The 22,807-nt window shown below is 34.6% G+C and overlaps 3 protein-coding genes across 3 annotated transcripts in view; 1 reads left to right on the forward strand and 2 right to left on the reverse strand.

The window, feature by feature from the left end:
* Positions 1–1,199: 1,199 nt before the first annotated feature.
* FAR1 (fatty acyl-CoA reductase 1) lies at positions 1,200–5,400 on the reverse strand. The gene is made up of 5 exons (XM_034331260.2): positions 5,188–5,400; positions 4,732–4,980; positions 4,293–4,642; positions 3,607–4,203; positions 1,200–3,484 (listed from the first exon to the last, which is right to left on the reverse strand). Exons 1-5 carry the CDS (start codon positions 5,398–5,400, stop codon positions 3,343–3,345), a joined length of 1,551 nt encoding a protein of 516 aa, XP_034187151.2. The 3' UTR covers positions 1,200–3,342.
* Positions 5,401–5,420: 20 nt separating this feature from the next.
* RpS3A (ribosomal protein S3A) overlaps positions 5,421–22,807 on the reverse strand; it is a 35,346-nt gene continuing 17,959 nt past the window's right edge. Inside the window, exons 7-8 of the mRNA XM_034331265.2 lie at positions 16,469–16,806; positions 5,421–5,842 (exon numbers count right to left, since the gene is read on the reverse strand). The gene's annotated coding sequence lies outside the window, so the exon portion shown is untranslated. The remainder of the gene's footprint in view (positions 5,843–16,468; positions 16,807–22,807) is intronic.
* LOC117607501 (putative fatty acyl-CoA reductase CG8306) lies at positions 19,513–22,246 on the forward strand. The gene is made up of 7 exons (XM_034331264.2): positions 19,513–20,072; positions 20,208–20,459; positions 20,567–20,816; positions 20,894–21,086; positions 21,159–21,398; positions 21,483–21,740; positions 21,816–22,246. Exons 1-7 carry the CDS (start codon positions 19,881–19,883, stop codon positions 21,952–21,954), a joined length of 1,524 nt encoding a protein of 507 aa, XP_034187155.2. The 5' UTR covers positions 19,513–19,880; the 3' UTR covers positions 21,955–22,246.

The raw sequence follows: 22,807 nt of genomic DNA on the forward strand, positions 1-22,807 counted from the left end.
ACATTCGTCGAATTGATAAAATTCAGCTGGATTTAGTCGATTATAAAAAAACACCTCACGGATCGTACTGATTGTGGACACAATTGTCTTTTGCTCGAGTTATCAACCTAGATATTAAGGAGGGGCGTGTAACGTTAACCTGAATTCGTATACGATCATTAAACGGAACCGTATATTTTTATTGCATCTATTCATCGTTACAATCAACCCTTAAAAGTAGAATTTAATTCTTTGGTGTTTCAAAAACCTCGACAATTATTTTCTTAGAGAATTTTTGAAAATCAATGATTATTGATAATTCCCAACATCTAGGAGACGTGTTTGTATAATTATCAATAAGAGCATCTAAATTTTGATCCGTCGATCCGCAAAGTGTTTCATCCATTTGAAACTGAACATTGGAATGTGTACTGTACATGGGATGCTAAAATATCATATATATAAGTGTACATGTAGGGAGAGACATGATGGCGGGACACGCGAGAAACTCTCTGATACACAAATGATTTCACGAAACGCATGTACGATTTATCACGTATATATGTGTATATATATATATATATATATTAGATGTATATATAAAATCGTCTTCTTTAGTTAATATCAATAACTCGTATATACAAATTTGTCGTCTCATTTCGCCTATCAATTCTAAATTACCGGTCTGCTAGTCGCTTTAGTCGATCGACTGCTACTAAAAATGTTAATACACGTGCGGAACAGCCTGATCGGAAGATAAGGGAATAAGTTGCCAATGCCTTCAAAATTTCAGTGTCAGTAATACGACGCCTCGTAATACATAGAAGATACCTAAATGAGATTTCTGTACACCCGGATGCAACGTAGACTTCTCTTTAGTTAAAAGGGACCTTGGGATAATTAACTGAGGGAAGCCTAAATTGCACGAGATTGTACCTTGGCTAGCTCTCCTACGATGAACGTTTCAATTAGGGGCGTCACGGGTATCCGTGCACCCTTACCTCGAACGTTTTCGTAAATCGTCTCTATCGGTTTTCGCTACGATCACTTTTGTCTACCCGATGGCAAAATTCGACAAGCAACGGATGCATTTATGTTTTACCATGTTGGCTTCCATGCTCAAATTCGTAATTCACAGGGATCTATGGAGTTGATTGAGATTCTTTTAACGACAAATTTTATCCGCAACACACGTTTCTCATGACACTGGATGTCTCGGCTTGGTCAAGATATTCCTTTTTTTTTTTAAATTTATGTTCAATTTCACCAAAAACGAATCAATTTGCAACAGAATGAACAAATCCGTTTAATAATCGTGTTTTTATTTCTCCTAAGGGTGAAATGAAACGCTTCGTACATTTTCCAAGTGGCAAGCTTTAAATTGGCAAGCGTTAAAGGTAATCCGGCGAAGAAATAAAAAGGAATATCAGAGGATATAATATGGTCGCAAGAATGTATTGATTCTTTGCTGTTTAATCGTTAAAAAAAAAGAAAACAATTAATTTAACAAAAACTTTAAGAAACGCACTTTTTATAATAACCATTTTTTCCTATCTTTTTTCTATATAAATACTCGCATTTCCAAAACTAAAAAATAACAATTAAATCGCTACAAACAATTGTCCAATTCGAATAAATTACATTTACGTCTCGTTCAAAGTAAATGAACGCGTAACTCAATTAAAACTTGGTTCGTTGATGGTGAAACCGAATGAATTGAGCGTACTCGTTAGAATGTAATTAAATATCCCTCTATGTACCTTACGTTCTGGTACAAACGAACGGAAAACGTGAAACAGTAACGACACAAAGGCACGACGAATTTCTGACTCCTCTAGCCGGCATTTAAATCTTCTAATCGAACCTTCCAAGCCTCTAAACATAGTTAATTTAATCTTTTTCTCTATATAAAGGATACATTGAACGTCAAAAAGAAGTATATGTGCGTACAACATGGAAATTGTGTTACAACTTTGGAAAAGAGAAAAAGAAAGTTAATATTTCAAAAGGCTCGAAAGGATCCGATGTTACATCGACGTTCAACCCTTTGGGTTTTCATTCCTTTTAACGTATACACCTATGTTTTGTCGTATTACAGTTGTACGTTACGATTAATTACATTAATTCCAGTGATAAAGCTCGCCTTCTAAGAGCGAAAACGCTTCAACATTCTGAATTCTACTTCCAAAAGGATTAAACGACGTTGTACGCAAAAGATTTTCATCATCTTTGAACGTCGTCGAAATCATGAAGAAAGGAATTAAAAGATTGTGGAGGCGTGAAAAGATTTTGGCAATGTCAAAGTACATCCGTATAAATAATCTATCGCTTCGATATTTATTTCTACAATTAATATTAAACCTGTCTTCGCTTTTGTTATTCGACAACGATGGAACCTTGGACGATTACAAATTCACCGGGAAAATTCACTGGAAGCCTTAACGTTACTTAAACAGATCAATGAATAAAGAAGGAAGAACGCAAAGTAGGGACACCGTTGATTAATTGCTACAAACATATAAAAACACAAATAATTTTGCATATATATATATATATATAATTTGTAAAACGTTATCATTCTATTTTCCTTGGTCTTCGAGATAAAAATGAGATAAAACTGAGATTGAAAAAATTCGAGTTGCCGGCTCATAGAGTTTAACGCGTCGTATCTTTTTCAATAGACGCCATATATCACCATGATATACAGTGAATTAACACCAAGGTGAATGTCAGGGAAATCTATACCTCAAAGGTATCACTAGCGTCGCGTTATTACAAATCGACGATATGCGAAATGTCGATGTTCAATAACGAAACTGATGTCGTTTGATTGGCATCGATTAAACACTCGTCAATTACAATGACAATTAAATTATACCCATAATTAATAAACGCGATGTTAAACGTGAACTTTCCTTCCGTTTCCTCTCACTGCTGTTACGTTGAACAAGAAGACGACGGCATATTACCCAAAGAAAGGATCCTCTTTCGGTTAACTTTCGTAAATATAACAAAGTGACTCGACGTACATGTTTTCTTTTCTTGGAAGCTTTTAATACACGTTCTGTGTATGCATATATACGGTGTGTGTACGTGTGTGTGTCTCAATTGCATTTGCATATGTTTAAACGACAAACGATACACTTCCCTGCGGAATTATATCTCTAGCGGAGGCTAATAGTTATGAACAAATAGAAACATCAAAAAGGCCAACCGATGGGATGTTTGAACGTCGTAGCAATTTATCGTTGGGAACGGCGAGCAGTGAAGTCGAAGAACGATCCGCACCTTGAGATTATGCTTTGAGATTAGTTTCTGCTCCTTGTTACGCCTGTCGTGATCCTCGGCCAAGCTTCTGAGCCGTCAAACAATCATACGGCACATACGTAACACGACTGACAACAATGAGAAACAAGCAGTTCGGGTAACGGAGCTGCGTACCAACAAATATCGCAGCACCACTAACAGCATCGCGAATTCTAAAGCCTTGTGAAACCAATACAATCTGAAACATAACACGATCAATTATAAATATTACGTTAGTTGAATTTGATAATTTTGCACTCTCGGGCAACGTTTCTGGTAAATAATTTTCTATGGATCATAAGCAAGAAAATATTATTTTACTTTTTGATGTGTGAACGAGCAGCTGGCAGTGTGTCCGGACTCTCTTTCAAAATGAAGTGCCGAATTCCCAATATATAATGCTCTAAATACGACGGCCAATCAATTTGTCTGACGTCGAACATAAACGTTTGTCGGTCCTCTGGGCTGAGCTGTTCTCCTAAGTTTCGAACATTGTCATCCCTGAAGTTCCACTGTTGTGTGCTGAAATACTCCAAGCATTTCGCAGCTTTACGGAGTTTTACCTGTATGCCGACCATGATGGTCGGTTTCCCTTTCAGCCGATACAGGAAGTCTAAAATATGCGCCGGTATCACGTGTTGGAAGAGGGAGCACATTTTGTTCATTACAACGGAATTACGGCATCGACCACCCGGATACCAAATAGCACCGTTCGGTGGATGCATTCGGGTGTACTTGAACATCAGATCAACGAACTGCTTCCAAGTGATCGGGTTCTGTTGACCTGTACAACAATTATACACGGGAATCGTTTTCGTGCGATTCGTCGCGGTCCTCCATGCCGCGCAAATCATCAGATTTATCACTATATCAACTGGCACCAAATCTGCGATCATGTTCTCGTGACACAGCATTGTTCTGCAATAAATTATAAAGGTCAGATAGCGTTGAATTTCTAATCGAATTTCCACCCATTTTCGTTTCATCGAGGAGATATTATAGCACACCTGAAGACACCCTTGCCAACAGCAGCAATGAGCCCGGTAGGTCCGTTACAGTTGTCCACCCAACCAGCTACCGGTTCTCTAAGCGACGACAAAACGATAGAAGGTCTAACGATCGCTACTGGTAAATAACCAGACTCCAATTGCAATATCCTTTCGGTCAGGGCTTTGGTGAATGTATAGGTGTTCGGTCGGTTACCGATCAAAGCCGGTGTTATATCGTCAACCATCTTTGTATCCATGATCTTCGTCAATGCGATCACATGTTCAGGTTCAGCTTCAAGCGGATAAATCTCTTCGGCGACGTCCTTGCGGTCGCAATTACAATACGCCGTCGACACATGGATCAGAGCCTTCGCAAAGAGATATGATAATTAATGTACTTTCTACCCGATGATGCATGCGATGCTTTTAGATAATTAAATTTTATTTTATGTATCACCTCCAAATTACACATGCGATGACACAAATTCAAGAGCTGTTTGGTGCCGACCATGTTGATGGTCACAGAAAGCTTCAACGCCTCGTCGAATTTTACAGTAGCAGCGGAATGAAAAACGATCGACACATTTTTTATTAATACAGCTTGATCAGCTTCCGAGATGCCTAATTCGTGTTCCGTTATGTCTCCAGCCACAGGAATCACTTTCGATAGCTCTTGCGGGTAATCTCGTCGCAACTTCTCGAACAGCTATCGACATAAATTATAATAAATTAATTTTCTAAGAAATCATTTGATTAGAATAAAAAAATAGACAAATATGACTAACAACGGTAAATTTCTAACAGCGTCTTCTGGTAAAGAATGAATCAATCCTTACCCATACCATTCAACAAAAGTTTCTCTAATTCAATTTTAAAGTTGCAAAGTAATAAAAAAGCAATGAAATCATCTTACCGGTCCATCCAATAGTTGTTTCAACCTTTGTTGGACATCCTGTCCCCTCTTGGGTCTCATTAACAAATAAATATTTTTTATCCCTGGACAAGATCTGAGTAACTTTTCGACGAGTACTTTGCCCATGAAGCCAGTACCCCCGGTGATGAAGATAGACCTGTCCCTGTAGAACTCCTTCACAGACGTACACTGGGTGCCGGTCATTGTGCTCATTTTATCTTCTATCTTCCTGGTTTTATTTTTTTTTTTCCTTTTATTCCAAACAAAATAATCCTTTCTTTTTTTCTTCGATTGCAACGATCAATTTCTTGGAAATTATCTTCTCGAGGATCGGATAGAAAATCACTTCCAACTTCTTTTTTTGTTTCTCTCTTCGGTTTTGATCTTTGGTCTTGATTCGATTTCTTCGTTACCACCTTCAGTGTATCTCAAGGCTACGTATTTTATCTAATTTACACCTGGTTCGCACTGTACAATCGTGTGGAATATTATAAGAGACACGGTTCCTCAGAGATGAGGGAACAAAGTTTGAGAAAAGTGTAACGAAAACTGGTTAACGTTCACGCCGTTCCACGGTTTTCCAAGCGGGATACAAATGGACTTGATTTCTGCTCGACTCATTTCGTGCCTCCTGCGACCACAGCTTCTACTTTGACTGCAATCAGATATATGAAAAGAAGAGATTAGAATCGTTCCTTCTGTTCTTTCCTTTCTGCCGTCAAACGAGACACGTGGGTTCCTATTTGGTGAATGGTATTACCGTAATCATTTTAAGTTACGTTATCGATTGTGTCAATGACTCGTGTAGATTTAACTAAAATTTTATTTAACTAATCTTTTAGCACCGGAAGTGCTCCATATTTTTTGATTAAATTTTGATATCGATCGATCGATAACGATAATACTAAGAACTTTTACTGTACCAAATAATACAACTATAATTGCAGTGCCAGAAATTCTGGTTTTCTTTTATCAGATAACTGATAATGATAGGATTAAGTTTGAAAAGTAAAGTGATACCGTTTGTTCCATTTTTCGGAAATTTAAACATTATTATCAATGAACAGTTTACTTGCAAACGGAGACGAGAAGAGCGTGCCAAAAAGATTGAAATTTTCGACAGAGTGACGACCTATAAAAATAAGAAGTAGGTCAAAGTTTTGTCTCGAACGACTAAAGGAAACGTGAAAGTAGACTAAAGTAGACATCTTTTACATAAATGCATTAGAAGACACAAATGTAGACCTTGAGTCTTGTTCCTTCGAAATGGTCAGCCAATTTCACTGATAAATGTACCGACGAACAAATCAGCTTTTGGCTAAGCAATCCTATTTGAATTTATAATTTCACAAACCAGTCTCGTCCGTGAGATTCGACGGATTTTAAGAAAATATAGGAACGATTGATTAATTCTTCAGCGTTGAAAGGGCCACTCTGTTAAATATAGTACCAGCTATTGATAAAAAATAGCTCAGCTTTACAAATTATTCGAAAACCATCTTCTGATTAGAAAAAGTGAACATTGTTACATAAGAAATAATTAAAACATGAATGGAGTAATTATTTTGCAATTAAAATGACTCGACTTTTATTGTCGCTTCTCTGAGTACAAATAAAAAACAGCATAAAAAGGATAAGTGGTTTCATTATCTCTACTCGAATAATTTATTAACAATCACTTTGTCAGTTTATCTAATTAGTCTTTATTAGCGTTTGAATAATTTTGTATTCACTCGAAACCGGTCCCTTTTCTTCAGGATTGAAATTTTGAAAATCAATACTGACGCAAGCTCAGCACGGAATGGAAGATGAACGATAACAATGATTGGAAGAACGGTTTGGGGAGGGGGAAGGGAATGAATTTTTCGAAATACGTGCCGCTAAGCACAAGTTGGGAAACGCTAGAACGTAGAGAGAAGCGGTTTCAACGGGATTCTAGGTCAGCGTCCCGGCCTCGAAACGGTCACGAGAATCCGCTCGTTCCTCGGCCTCCGCAGACGAAGAAACAAGGAAGAAAGAGAGGAACGTCGGCTTGGTCGACCCCGTTACATGAAAACCCGTTATACGACGAAGAACAACGACCGCGACCGACTGACTGACACAATCTTCTTTTCCTTTCCGTTTCTCTGTATCTCCTCAATTCCTCTCATTATTATTCCTCCTTCGCCTCTCTTTTCCTTTTTTTTTTTTCTCTCCACCTCCAGTGACACGTTAACTGTCTACGCGGTAAAAAAATGGACATCCGTGGCAAGGTACGTTAACCCTTTGCGTTATGATATCATCGGTGAGCTGGCAACACTTCAGATTTTTTTTTACTTATTCGCGTAGTTTCCTGGGGCCATTTTTTTAAAGTGCCATTTTACCAAATTTGCTTTGAATTAAAAAAATTTAACGAGATAATACTATTTTGTTTTGATCTTTCTTGGGTTCCACAAATGGTGTTCTGGGACCATTTTTTTTACTAAGTGCCGTTTTATTAAATTTTCTTTGCAACTTTTCACGTTAAATTGTATTTTCAACGAGATATCGTGCTCTTCTTTATTCGCAGTGCATGTTAAAATATGCTAAATGGCAAACGAGTAATTCTTGGACTTATTAAAGAATACTGGAACAGACTGGAATATATCAGCATTCTCAGTGAAATGATTCGTAGAATTAATATAAAGAATCTTTGAAAATGTTGGATTAGATAATGCATAGCCCTCCATCGTAAGGAATGTACGAACGGTAATTAAATCCCAATTATGTATTACTGCAAAGTACAGGTTACAAAAGTGAAAGTTTATTTAAACACTTGTATACTGGAAGGAGACTCGTGCCGGACGAATTGATTTTTCTATTAAAAAAAATAATGTACCTCATTTCCGAACACCTATTACGAAACAGCCACTTTTCAACACTGTCTGAATTGAAATACGAACAGATGCTCAAACGACTCAAAATGATCACGGAAAATGATTCACTAGCGAGTTAATTATATACGATACACATTAATGATTCTACTATAAGTCGATCCCACGAAATACTGTGAACTTGAACTTCACTCGCGGCCACTTTGAACTTACTTTTACTTTCGAACGTTTCAGGAACTTTCGCCGAGAAATTCCGACTGGCAACGATCAGTGTCGAACAATACTTCAATTTTCGCGATAAAATAACAGAATTTCGGTAAATCAAATTTAAATCCAAACGTAGAGTCGAAGGAGTTATGCATTATCGGGGCACATGAACATCCTTATAGTTTATGGTATTTTGGAAGAAGACTCTATACGTGGGTCATCTAAAAAGGTTGAACAAAATTAAACCTGTATTTTTAGCGAAATAACAATTGATCACTTGCTGGATGACTCAACTGCCGATGAAAGTGGGAGTTGGTTATACTCGTCAGTAAAGAGAACAACGAGAGTACGAAGCGAAAAAGTCGAGGAACAGTTAGAAGAATCAGTAACAGTACAACACCATGGGAATAATTAAAATTCCGTGACGCACATATCGTTCGTATCATATCAAAGGAACGTTCATCCTGTCGATCATTCTCGCATTACAATTCGGAAGTCGATGCCCCTCTGACACACTTTGCACAATTGGACTTGCAATAGCTCCAAGCAAATAACTGATCTTCAATTCTCATCCATCTTACGAAATTAATTACACGAAATTTCAAATTCGTTCACTGTCGGGTGAAACATATGTGGGTCGGTCGCTGTGCGCCATCGTGTTTAATCATTAGCGTTGATTACCGATCACAAACTAGTGCTAAAATAATTAACATTATATAGGATCCCTCAAAACACGTAATAACTGTAATCATAGATTAATTGTATATTCTTGAAAAATATGAATTTCATTATGATAGAGTTAAGGATTAATTAGTTTCTGATTGTTTTCAATTATAAATTAATGAAGCCCACGTTCCTTTGATTTCGTGTCCAGCGTATGACACGATAATTATCATGTTTTAATTCAAGCTCATCGTCGATTGAATAATTTATACGATTGCAACGAAACGAGAAGAAGGATGAAACTCGTGGCCACCTATTATGGTCGCTTGTAATTGTACTTGCAAAAATTGCAAAATGCACCCGCCAAAAGTATGAAACTTTTCTTACGTCACGACAGAATACGAATATTAATTAAATTAATTAAATAAATAAAAGAAAAAAAAATCAATGTGCAAGCGATATCAGGGGAACAAAAATAAACGTGTTAATTATCTTGAAAATAATATGCTTCCGAAATCCATGAATCAATGAATTAGTAATTAGATTTCCAATATGAAAAAATAAGCGAGGTTCATCTAGTTTACTATAGAGTTTAAAAAATATATTTGATCTCATCACACGATTTTGCAATTCCTACGTAAAAGATTCTTCCGAGAAGTAATAAGCCTGTACAAATACACTCCGTTTACTTAGTGGACTTGAAAAAATACCATCGGACGAAACAGTCCGTGTAAATTATTTGATTTTTTCCGTCGCGTTAACGATTCTGTAATCCACTCGGTAAATAGTTCGATATTTTTCTCTCAGAATTCTCTCACGGTCGTGCGTACACGTACGATGATAACACAGATTATGCAAAATTAAAATTGGTGCGGAATCTAAACAGTTGTAATTTAAACAGCCTCGGGCTGAGCTTATTTTTTTTTCATCTCTTCGAAATACAAAAGTCAACATTTCGGTGAATTATTTTAACTTCCGTGCATTTTGCAAGTCGACTCGAATTTCACGTAAATTGCATAAAAAGAAACAAAATTTCGTTGACGTTAACGTTGTGTACTCGTTGATTCGTATGGTACCATAAATATCTTTCAATAACATCGGATATTTTTTTCACAAACTTTTTCAGTGATGAAATCTACAGGATTGCAACAGAAACAATAACCTTTTGTTGCGCAAGAATTACATCAAACGATGAGTAAAGGAGTTTAATAATATCAGATTGTCAAAAGTGTCACACAGGTAATGGAATAATAATTTCCTTCAACGAATAAAATTGTGTAACTGTAAACTCGTGGAAGCGGTATTTAAGTACTAGACAATAATTACGTGATAATTACTCGAGTAGAAAATAAGAATGGTAAGTTGGCCAGCATGTGACACGGTTCAAAAAAAAAAAAAAAAAAAAAAATTTGAAAACAGAAAAAAAAAGAAAAATAGGATAGCACGATAGCGCTCATATTTATCGTACGCAAGATGCAATTCTAACAGCGAGTGAGATTTAACGAGATTTAAATTGCATCACTGCCATTCGTTGGCAATTTTCCGATGCAGATAAAAGTGGAGCACACGCTTTTCTGTATTTTACGTGAAATCGATGTTCCTTAATCTTTTTATTGCGGCGAGAATTCGACTTTGATCAATTTTTAGAGGGATTAATTTCGTATTCTAGGTACTCTAGGTATTTAATACTGAATATTTGATATTCGGTACTCTAAGGATTCAATAATGGATATTTGATGCCTAGGTATTTAATACTGAATATTTGATAATCGGTACCTTAGGGATTTAATACCGAGATACTAGGGAATCTTAAATGAAGCTTAATCATAGAACAATAAATAGAGCTTTGGTACTCGAAACTCTAGAGACTTAATGTTAAATATAATTAGTGAAATTAATCAAAGGATCGAAAGGGTTATCATAGAAAAAAATAATTGAAGATTGAGTTACGAGAGTGATGACGAACAAAGAGAAATTTAAAATAGAAACTCTGACGACGACACGTGAATAACGTGAACGATTCAATAAAGAAACCACGACGTAGGTACGTATGTACTAAAGTTTGCTTGAATAATTCCGCTTACCCATTTTTTGGCAACTGACGATGAGTTTCCGTGTATCGGGCCTGTCCTTTGTAGAATAACAAAAGGGAAAAAAAAGGCTTCTATGAAAATCAATCACACGATCACTTATGCAGAATTACTAGAAATTGTCAAATTTTTCCAATTGAATTTAGGGATTCGCGATACCTCAGCGAAGCTATCAATTTTCTCAATTAATTTATTCTCTAAGATCTATAAACTTTTGCATTTGGTTCGCGCAACATAGAAAAAAAAATTCAAATCAAAAGTTGAAACTCGTTAAATTAACTGTACCGAGACCTCGTTACGTTACGCGAACCAACAGGAACAGGAATTGATGTCTGATCACTGACAGAGGTACTATCGTAACACTAACAGTCTCAGATTTTTTTATTAGAAATCAATTCTACGATATAGACACGCTGTAGAGCCAATCTTTGAATGAATGAACCGCGTGTAACTCTGCAGTGGTCGCGTTTATAAATGAGCAGTTACGTGAATGGCAACCGTTATCCATTTCAGTATAAAAAAAAAAGAAAAAGGAACCGCAAATTTAAGACGTATGACAATTGCTCAGAATACGTGTAATACTTTAAAGTACACTAAACTCAGTTGTCACGTAATGACTAATGTCATGAATGATTAATATCTTCTGTGTAACCACTCTGAGCTTAACACGTAATCTGCCACAAGTGTAATAATTAAAAATAGAGAAGAAAAAAATGGAATAACAGTACTATTACAGGGTAGAAAATTGTAAGCTTAACTGAAGACGCTATGGATTTCCCTTGATCTTAACGATATTAATATTATTATTATTTTATTATAATAACATTAATTGAGTCGTATGCATATTGCCAAAATCACAGCAAAATTAGCGGTATTCAATTTAAAAATTAATTATTTGTATCCTTAGTAACGTGTCCATTTCACTGTGTCGGTCAAAACGCGAGAACTCACCGAAACAAGTAGAAAAATCCAAGTATGTTAACAAACAGATGTATGGCTGATAAAAAAAAAACCCGACGGAACTTTCGTACGTAAGTTCGCCACGTACGACAATGCGTGTCGATATGATTACTAAAAGGGTTGATATGTGGGCCAGCCACTTTAAAAGACGAGCCAACTAACGAAAGGTGAACTGAGCTTACCTGTGGCCAACCAGAGTTCCTTATACCTTGCGAGAGGTAGGAACAACTTCTCCCACCATGTCTTCCCCTTTATTGACACATCTACTTACATCCACCAGTGATACACCGATCCTTCATTGAACTTTGAGACAATGAACCTCCGTTTTGTTTTCGATGGTGAATCTTCCTCTAGAGGAGGATGGGAGATGAGTTGCAAATTATTCATATTTCAAAGTTGGAAATCTAAAAGTATCACATTTCCTCTCAATTTTCTCAATTTCTCAGCCCCGATTTTTCTATTTTCAAATTCCCCAATTTCCGGGCCTTCAAATTTCTAAATTTCCTCATCTTCCAACTCACAAATTTTCAGCTTTCCAAATTGATTACTATCGACTACTCATCACAGCCCATCACTGCCTCACCTCATCGATACTTTGAAATTACAAATTACCAAATAACGTCCTAAATCCCACTGAATTTGATCGATTAATTATCGCGATGCAACACGTTCCTGAGATGAACAAGTTAAAAGGGTAGCTAAAAGATTAGTATGCAGAGTATGCAAACGTTTTCATAAAGTTTTCCATTATGCAACTGATGGATACGTATAGAGTATGTTGTGTATTGAAACGATCGTTTGGTAACGTTTGCCATTGTACTCAAAATGCCTTGATCTCTTTTCTTACTACCGAACATAGAAAACAGATGCTCCTCAAATTAAGAACACGATCTAAAAGATATCAAAGAAATGTACATTCTATGAATTAGGCTACTGCGCATCAGATGATGGATATCATAACATAAAAGTATCACAAACTAGCACTTATGGTACATCAATTTAAAGCTTAAAGTCTGGAGAAAATGACTACATAAATGTTTTATTAATCTATTTCATACAAAATGGGTGGATCTTTGATAAAAACTATACTAAGTTGTCGGTTGGTTAATCTGCTGTTCCAATGAAAAATGAATTATTTTATGTTAAGAATATTAATAAAGCATTTATATAGTAATTTTCTTCAAACTTTAAGCTTTAAATTGGTATATTATAAGTGGCATTTTGTGATACTTTTATGTCATGAAATGATAAATGAAAAAAAAAAAAAAAAAAAAAATTAATCACGATACGATTTATGAAAAATATAAACGAGCCACGGATGGCTCGATCATTTTCCTTCATTAGTCGCCCCTATTTTCAATCACGCTCTAATAAACTAATATGTACTGCTTCGAGGCACTTTTCAGTAATCAATGATGCATCTATGAAAGTGACTTCGTATTGATTTATTCTCACATTTATATATTTTATTAATTAAACTCCTTAAGGAATGAGAAGATATTTTTCTTTATTTCGAAATATTACAAAATGACTGAACCTATTATATATTTAAAATGAATTATTCCAGAGTTTCTATGAACTCATAACACCACCTCATGCACAAACGCAGCCAAACAGTTTTTCTATTTCCTCTTTCTCTTCTCTAACGCAGCCATAAGTTAAACATTTGGATCAAGGCTGTTCATCGACTTTTTAGACGAGAGTGGTCAACGAAAGTAAAACGGATGCAATCGCTGTCACAACGAAATAGTTAGTTTAACGTGGTACTTATTTCTTACCAAACTTAAAACCATACGTTCAGTCAGTAAAGAATTAAACCAACCGTAAAAAAACAAAAAAGAATAGCAATTTTATATTAAAAATATTTATGAGACAAATGAAGGAAAATAAAAATACAGTGATGCTTTGTAATAAAAAAATTGATTTTTGGAAAATGGCACCTTTATCCACTCCTGAATAATAATCTATGAATGATAAATATTAACATGAAAAGAAAACAAATTTGTACGTCATCGCAAGCTCACCTGGTTTGAGGTGATTCAAGAATAAGCAACTACATATACTCGTGTTCTTACGAAATAACGTGGCTGAAAAGTCAACAACTTGTCGTTTTTCTTCTTCGCATCGTTTTACGAAACAATCGTTAAACGTCCAACGTGCAAATAACATCGTGATTGTAAAAAAAAAACATTGCATATAATAGGGTGCAATTAAAGAGGTATTTTCCCATTTCTGAATCCATGAAAGTGGAATCATTGTACAGTAACGATGATGAACAATCAGAGGATCACTTTCAACACGCAAGCGGTAATGCCATTCTAATTAACCCACTAACTACCAAATAATGATGGGAAATTCTCAATGCCATTATCAGGAGCATGACTGGTAATTAAATTAAATAATGAGGAAGAAAGAGAGATACCGAATGCCAGTGAAATTACAATGATAACTGAAATGGAGTAAATCGTAGAAGTCGCGTAATCGTAAAAGAAAACCACCGTACTATGGTAATAATAAGGTATCGCCTGGAAAACGATAATGAGCGTAGAAAGAAAAACGTACGAAGTCTAGGCAAATACGGGTCAACGGTGCAAAAATCATTGTACCTGTTTTAAATATTTGCTCGTACGTGGATTTTCCCTGAAGCATTGACCATCGAATTTCCTAATTATCCCATTTCTTATTTGAGGACATGAAATCATTTTTTTCTTTCTATTACATCATTTTACCATTAGTATTGGAAATAAGATTTCCATCATAATTAATATGAGTCGTTTGATTATACACGATGAGATTCAATAGTGAAATATCGAACTAGTATAATTTTTTGAATCTGGAATTATTGAATCTAGGGATCCCTATCTCACTCTAAATAAAGTTAGTATTTATGTTGCGTTATGTAAATCATTCATGGCAATATTGCAACGCTGGTATAACCTTCAAAGAATGCATTACATAGTTATGGACTCTGGTTCTAACCGTTTGAATGAATTTCATAGATTTTCGAGTGCTTTATAAGGCGTCGTTAACTAGGACGCACGTGGTGCGTCAGTCTGCGACGCGTCAATTCCTTGGCCACGATAAACGTCTTCGAAGGCATATGTATGGGTTCATCGTACTCGAAGGGTTAAAGATTTCACGTTGGTTGAACGTGCCAATCCGGGGAACCCTTGTCGAGAAGACAACCCTTTTACGCGTAACGGTATTGATCACATTCCACGGATTTACCGAGTCCGGATAAAAAGCTTCCGGGCGAGAAATGAAAATCGTCGCCGATCATTTGGAAATCTTTCTTTCTTCGTTTCTGTTTCGTGTAACGAATCGTTTCATTCAACTTTATTCGACTCGTCCACGTGTCCGTTCACTCACCGTTCTCTGTTCGATTTGAAAAATTGATTTGCAATTTCATTCTTTCTTTTATCGAAATTATTTATAGCCAGAAGACAATTATTTTTAGATTTGTATTACGAATTATGTAATAGCGAAAATGTAAACACGCATTAATCCTTCTGTTATAATAAAACTTAATAATATTAATTTAACTGTGACATGCATAGGTCAGCCGCGGATTGGTAGTTTTGTATCACAGTTAGTATCGACTATCAAGCCCGCGATATCGCGTGATCGGACATTTAGCGTTGATGATCGAGCACGCGACATCGCGTGATTGGCAGAGTAACTCTATCCCTGGATCCTCTACCAGAAGTTGCATCAGAGTCCAGGGACAGATTCTTCAAAGATCAGTCATACACGTGAATGACTGTATAAGATGAAAAACCATAATTATTAATTAGGAGCATTTTACACGGTGAACCGGCATGCGGGTTCATATTGCGCACACCGAAGAAACGCGCGCATATACAACTACACGCTCGCATATGCACACGAACACTGGTCGAGACAATGCGTCAAAAGCGGCGGTAATCAACGACTTTGATGCAGAATCAAAGAAGCAAAGAGATATCCTCGACAACAGGGTGAAAAGTGACGTATACTAGAAACTAGCCACCACCTCCAGTATATCAGTTGAGAAAAGGTTTTATCAGGGATGAGGGTAAAGACTGCTGCAGTTTGCACACGACAAATTTCTTGCGTTACTTTTCACGGCTACGGCGGGAAATTGTTGCAGCTAGGATCGTACAGAATTGTATAAGTTCAATAACGGTCGATCAAAATGAGTTTCTGTTATTAATTAGGAAAACTAGGAAAATATACGGTACGATAATCGAGAGGAACAGTCGGCCGTACCATCGACCATTCGATTTTCACGGATCAACCTCGATTATCCCTGCTAGGAATTTTCGTAACACGATCGCGATTCTTCTTGTCAAGGAGCGTTCTTTGAACAATACTATTCATCTACAAGAGGCAATGTTTGTCGTATTCGTGAAACCGTGAAACAGAAAGCGATTGAATCGCATCCCATGACATCGTGATGCACGATAGTAGGCGCGGCTTTTCACCCCGTACCGAGAGAAAACTCTATCGTGTCACTGATTTCTCACATACCTATATTATCCGAGCTTGTTTTTTTTCCTCGACGATCCTTCAGCTGTCCACGAATGAAACTCACGTAACCGATTTAACACAGAATCGTCAATTTCTCGCGTTCTCGGCACTTTTCAGCTCGTGCTTGTCGCACGCCAACCGTGTCCGCCATCTTGGGGCAACCGCCAAATCCCCCCAGGCAAGACAATTGTTTCCCGTGAAAAGTCACTAGAAGCCTCTGCACTTTTCCCTTCTCCTTCAAACATATTCTCACCCTTACGATTCAATCCATTATTCTTATACTTTATTGTACTTTCCACAGCCTCATCGCAGATAAACAGGTACAGCAATGTTTGAACCTGTAACATTAAGGGTAATTTGATTTATTATTTGTATTGAATTTGTAAAAGATGTTCTAATCATTTTTAGTAATTTTAATAGATGCAATTACTTATTCTAACATTTTCTTATGCACTTGTTTCTAGGAGTTACTAGTTGCAATTATGCAAATTTTCATTACAGATTTAATGAATAGTAATTCCAATTTCTTAACAATAACGACTCTTTCTTTAATACGGATTAATAAAATTTTGTTGCTAAATGATATTTGATTGCAATCATTGTTTCGAGGAATAGATAAGGTTTCTTATTTTTAGAGCACACTTTCAGTTGCTAAGCATAAATTTTTATCTAATCTAAAATTGACTCACAGTTAGCTCTAGTAAGACTATAATTATCGATTCAATAACTATCAACAACACACGTAACTTAAATTGCAGTTACATCTTTGTAATTTCATTAATGTGAAGTTCGACTCATTAATTATTCAGGTGATCACACCTGAAAAAGAAACGTACTGACTAGGAAAAACTATTCGCTCATGTTTTATTTCTGTAATATTAGGATGAATTGAAAATTGTTTATTGGTTAGGATGAATAGATTGTTTGTCTTTCGAAATCTTTAATGTCACTTCCATGTACCAATGATTGCTGATTGTTTTCTTACGAATAGTTTACGATACTAATTATCGCATTCAAGTTACAATTAGCACATTCCATAGATGGTATTTCTGTGCAGTCATACCAGTTTCTATGAATCATGAAAATAAATATTCAAGATGGTATTTAAATATTCAACGAGGTAATTAAATTTGTTTGGGGTGTTGAAAAAGAATGAAAAATGTATCGTAGACCCAATCGCCTCGGGTGCTAAACGGGTCATCAATCTTAAGGGGCAGCAAAAAAATTCAGAATAAATCGACATTCTATTTTTACGCAAATACTTATTTTAATTTTTAACACAGTAAAATACAAAACAGCAAAATATTACTGTCATGTTTTTGCTATTAACATAAATTATTAGTTCGTTATTTAAAATACATAAGAATTGTTAATGTAACTATATTACTGACAGTAACTAAAATGTAGAGTAATGACGAAGCATTTATCGCAATATTATGAATGTCATTACTAAGAAATTATTGTTTTACGTTTTAGACTTCTTTTCCAAGTTTTTATTTCACTTACACGACACCTATTGATCTGACATGTAGCGGGAACGATTCCAATTAAATACAACGTTGAATGATAAATAAGAAAATAAGGTGCAAATGAGATTGTACACTTCTGTATTTAAATTTTTAATTTTCCACGACGTAAATTAGTCGACATTATACAAAAACATAGTTATCGTTTTCCGCACAGATGTTTCATGTACTTCCTTCTATTTCATAACTTTTATTTATGCAGTGCAAAGATCAATATAGGATTTTAAAGAAATGAATTTATATTTATATAATGTTTTTAGTAATGTCAAGTGTTGGGACAGGAACTTTTATCTTTGCACGTTGAACATTAAAACTACCTTCTTCGTGTGACATGCAAAATAAAATGTAAATGAAAAATATTTAGTGAAAAGCAAATATCTTGAAAATGAGAAATCATTCTGAGAGTATTTCTTCGACACGTTTCACTGTGTTTGCGTCAGAACATTTAACACACATAAATTACTAATATATTTTTCGACACATGCAGCATACAATTAAATAATAATCTGTTGCAAAATTTATGAAATTTCTTATTGCGAGAAATATATAATCAATTTTCATTTCTTAAAAATTTAGGCTGCAAGTATTATAGATTGAAATTATTTGTCGAATAATATGATCTGTCAGCGATCTTCAATATTGCTTGCGGATGGTAATTTTGCCGATCGGACAAAATGTCTCAAACTGCACATTTTATTTTGTATGCACAGTTACACAATATAATCGAAAAATTACATTTTACGAATATGTAAAATAATTTTTTTTTTTTTTAGAAATGACGATACCGGTCGAAGTCCTGCATTTATGCACGAAATCATTGCTTAGAGTCTGTAAACCTTACAACGACATGAAAGCAGAGATGTTTCTTACATACATATATGCAGACTCTACGTTTCTAGAAGACTAAATTTCACTTTTAAATGAGAAACACAAATGGTAAACCAAGAGATTATACTTTCTACGGGATGCTAGCAGTGTTTCTCAGATTACTAATTATTAGATTTGCTAGAACACCTCTTACGAAATTTCTATTTTGCTTTCTAGGACACCGTAGAACTAAATATGAAATATCATTCAATATTTTTTAACTGTTTAAATTATAATATAACTGTGAATTAACTGTAAACCAGTTTTCCACAACATACGAAACATTTTTTACGAGAAATTGAGCTAATTGAATATTTATAAGGAATATAATCAACTGTTTGATTAATTGAACCTGAATTTTTCTTTTTCTTCGTATCATTCCGATTTAAATTTATTGGTATTATTTTGTGTTTAAATTTTTTCAATTCAAAAACTGTGAATTAATATAATTATTGTATTTTTTACTTTTCATTTGGTTTAAAAAAAATTAATGGTAAAACAATTCAAATGGTATGCAAAGTTGAGATTCAATGGAAAATCACAAAATAATTATTTAAAAAAAAAAAGAAATATTATGTTAAGGTGTGGGGAAAATACATGTGATATGGAGTTTCAACATGGCGTTTCAATCCAAGTCACGTGACAAAATTGACGAAGATGTTCTTACGATAATATGTTATTACTTATTACTCATATATATGCTATTAGTTAAAAGACAATATTTCCGATTTTATCCGATTGATATTTATTATATGTATTCAGTTTATTAACCTTTATATCGTAATTACTTTACATCTCACACTACCTTATCCCCCCAACCATCGTCAGTAATTTATATAGGTTTTCTGTGCCATTTTACGAATTTCGCTGTCAGTATTCGATACACGAGCCTGCTGAGCTGTTAGTTTTATGTGCGTTATTTGCGTTGATACAAATATGTCTGATCATTAATTTTTTATACAGTTTTTGTATTTATAAATAGCACTTTTAATAGAGTTTAAAGGATAAAACAGATTACGATGGTTTCGAATGTAACTGACTTTTACAACGGCAAAACTATATTTCTTACCGGAGGTTCTGGTTTTCTCGGTGTTAGTTTAATCGAGAAATTACTACGATCATTTCCTGATTTAAAAAATATTTATCTACTGCTACGACCAAAGAAGGGAAAACAAATAGAGGAAAGATTAGAAGAATTGAAGAAGAATTCGGTACGAAAAATATCATGTTTTTTATCTATGCAGTTTTTGCCGCACCGGCAATTTCACTATAATTTAACATGTTCTTCGTTACTCGTGTGAAAAATTAAAAAATGAATTATCTTTTATATTGTACTGTAATTTTAGGTGTTTGACAGACTAAGAGAAGAAAATAAGACTCATCTTTTCGAAAAATTAATTGCTATTGGAGGTGATGTAGGACAAGAAAATTTAGGATTATCATCTGCAGATAGATTGACTCTGGTTGGAGAAGTGGAAATTGTTTTTCATTCTGCAGCAACATTAGATTTTGAAGCTGATTTAAAAACTACCACAAGTATTAATTTGCTGGGTACACGCAGAGTTGTAGAACTTTGTCAAGAAATAAGAGACCTGAAGGTAAACTAGTTCATATATATAAAAAATAGTAACATTTCTGATTATTGTTGATTGCAGTTATGTTAATCAAAACTGTAACTGTTTCTAATTGAATTTTTTTTTTCTAGGCATTTGTACATATTTCTAGTGCATATGTCAATTCTGCATTAAGCGAAGCAGATGAACATGTATATCCAGCTCCATTCGATGTAAATGAGCTGCTCAGATTGGTGGAAAAATTGGATGATGCCTCCTTAATAGCAGAAACACCAAATATATTGAAGGATCATCCAAATTCATATACATTTACAAAACATTTAGCTGAACATGAGGTTAAAAATGGACGTATTCCTGCTGCTATTGTACGTCCTTCCATGAGTACGTATATTGTATATGACATTGTTCTTTAATCCTTAAATATGTTCTACTAATAATAAAATCTGTTATGTTTATAGTAACAGCAGCATGGAAAGAACCAGTCCCTGGATGGACGGTATCAAAAAATGGTCCACAAGGATTCTTAATGGGTGCTGCTAAAGGTGTTGTAAGAAGATTACCTATTGGAAAAGATATAATTTATGATTACATTCCAGTGGATATTGTTATAAACAATATTATCACTGCAGCGTATGCCGTTGATCGAGATGGGTACAGTAAAATTTTATCACTCTTGTTAAGACAGCCTGTACAAGATAATAATAAAATATATCTTTATTACAGGGGAAAAGAATTAAAAGTGTATCATTGTACATCTAGTACAGTTAATCCATTTCGATGGACGACTATAAATCACAAAATAAATCATTATTTACATTCATTCCCGTTGTTAAGTGCAATTTGGTATCCACATATTAAGTTAGTGTCTACAATTTTCTGGTTCAGACTTTCAGCATTCTTTGTACATATGATTCCTGCATATATTTTGGATACTGTTACGATTATAACAGGAGGACGACCAATGTAAGTTGTAAACCGTGAAATTTTTATTACATTAAATATCAACTTCCTTCAAATCGTATAGTAATAGAGATCTGATGTTTCCAGATTAGTACGATTGCATAAGAATGTTAATGGTTCATTGGGGCGTTTACACAAATTTATTTTTACGGAATGGAAGTTTCATAACCCTCGCATGATTGAATTATATAATTCACTATCAGAGACTGATAAAAAACTCTTCAACATGGATATTAAACCACTAGTGTGGGATGATTACTTTGCCAATTTGACACAGGGTGTCAGGACATATTTAAATAAGGAATCTCCGAAAACATTGGCCAAAGCACGTTCTAAAGACAAAGTGTGAGTATGCACTAACTAAAAAAAAATGTATAAGTTATCATTTATATTTTCGGTACTTATTTTAAATGTTTTCAGCCTACTCGTCGCTCATTTGGCTTTACAAGGTGGACTATTAGGACTTGTCTGGTGGTTGGTTAAATGTTTAACTGGTAGCACATGGGTCAAGACTGGTTTAGTTGTTCCAATTACGTATCTCATTTTTGATCTGCTATAAATGAAATGTTCGATTCCAAACAAAATTGCATTTTTACGAATTACACTTGATGAATTGCATTATTTCCATATTCAAACATGACAAACCGAAAGAAATTGTTTTTTAGTGCAATTCATCAAGAAGCAAACTTTATATATTTCCATACATTTTATTTTTAAAATGGTGTTGGGAAGTAAAGCTGCTTAAATATTATTACAGAATCTTTTATTTTTTTCTAGTACTGTAATATGCAATTATACTTTGTATTAGAGTTATAACATATATTTGTAGTTTCAACTAAGGGTTAAAAAGTTTTTTTTAAACTTTATAATATCTATTTTCTTTTCTCCTTTTGTATAAGAAGTTTATTAAAATGGTAATCGTTCATATTGGGTTTTTATTTTCCACATTAAATGGTTTTACTGATAACCATTTAAATATAGTTTTTTTCAATTCAAACTAAATGGAAGTTCTTAAGCAAATTTTAGTAACTAATCTCAAATCCAACTACGTAGTCTTAACGTTAGTTAAAGTCCCATTTCGGTCATAGTTTATAATTAAACCATTCAGGATATGTATAATTTAAATATGGTACTAAGGTAAAGCTGCTCATCAAGAATCATCAAGAAAAAAAGTATTAGATAAAAAGATGAATTTACATAAACATTTGAAATCGAGTAATGGTCTGATTAGTGTCAAACGTGAGTTACATTCATAGTCTATCTTCATATTAATACCAAGGAGTGATACATGTTGTTGATCAATGAACACCCCAAGATTAAGTTAAAATGGATGGAAGTTGAGCTCTGAATAATATTAGATAGCTTCTTCATCAGAGATCTATTAACCCTACATTGCATTCCATTCCCAATTG

Source organism: Osmia lignaria, chromosome 14 (genome assembly GCF_051020975.1).
Source record: "Osmia lignaria lignaria isolate PbOS001 chromosome 14, iyOsmLign1, whole genome shotgun sequence".
NCBI lineage: Eukaryota > Metazoa > Arthropoda > Insecta > Hymenoptera > Megachilidae > Osmia > Osmia lignaria.

Excerpts from the sequence above, each read along its gene's own strand:
- FAR1 (XM_034331260.2), bottom strand. The coding sequence starts at position 5,400 with ATGAGCACAATGACCGGCACCCAGTGTACGTCTGTGAAGGAGTTCTAC. Across the intron at positions 4,643-4,731 it reads ATCGCATGTGTAATTTGGAG|GCTCTGATCCATGTGTCGAC; the intron begins GTGATACATAAA and ends CTCTTTGCGAAG. Across the intron at positions 3,485-3,606 it reads GCTCGTTCACACATCAAAAA|ATTGTATTGGTTTCACAAGG; the intron begins GTAAAATAATAT and ends GTTATGTTTCAG.
- LOC117607501 (XM_034331264.2), top strand. The coding sequence starts at position 19,881 with ATGGTTTCGAATGTAACTGACTTTTACAACGGCAAAACTATATTTCTT. Across the intron at positions 20,073-20,207 it reads AAGAATTGAAGAAGAATTCG|GTGTTTGACAGACTAAGAGA; the intron begins GTACGAAAAATA and ends CTGTAATTTTAG. Across the intron at positions 21,087-21,158 it reads TATGCCGTTGATCGAGATGG|GGGAAAAGAATTAAAAGTGT; the intron begins GTACAGTAAAAT and ends TCTTTATTACAG.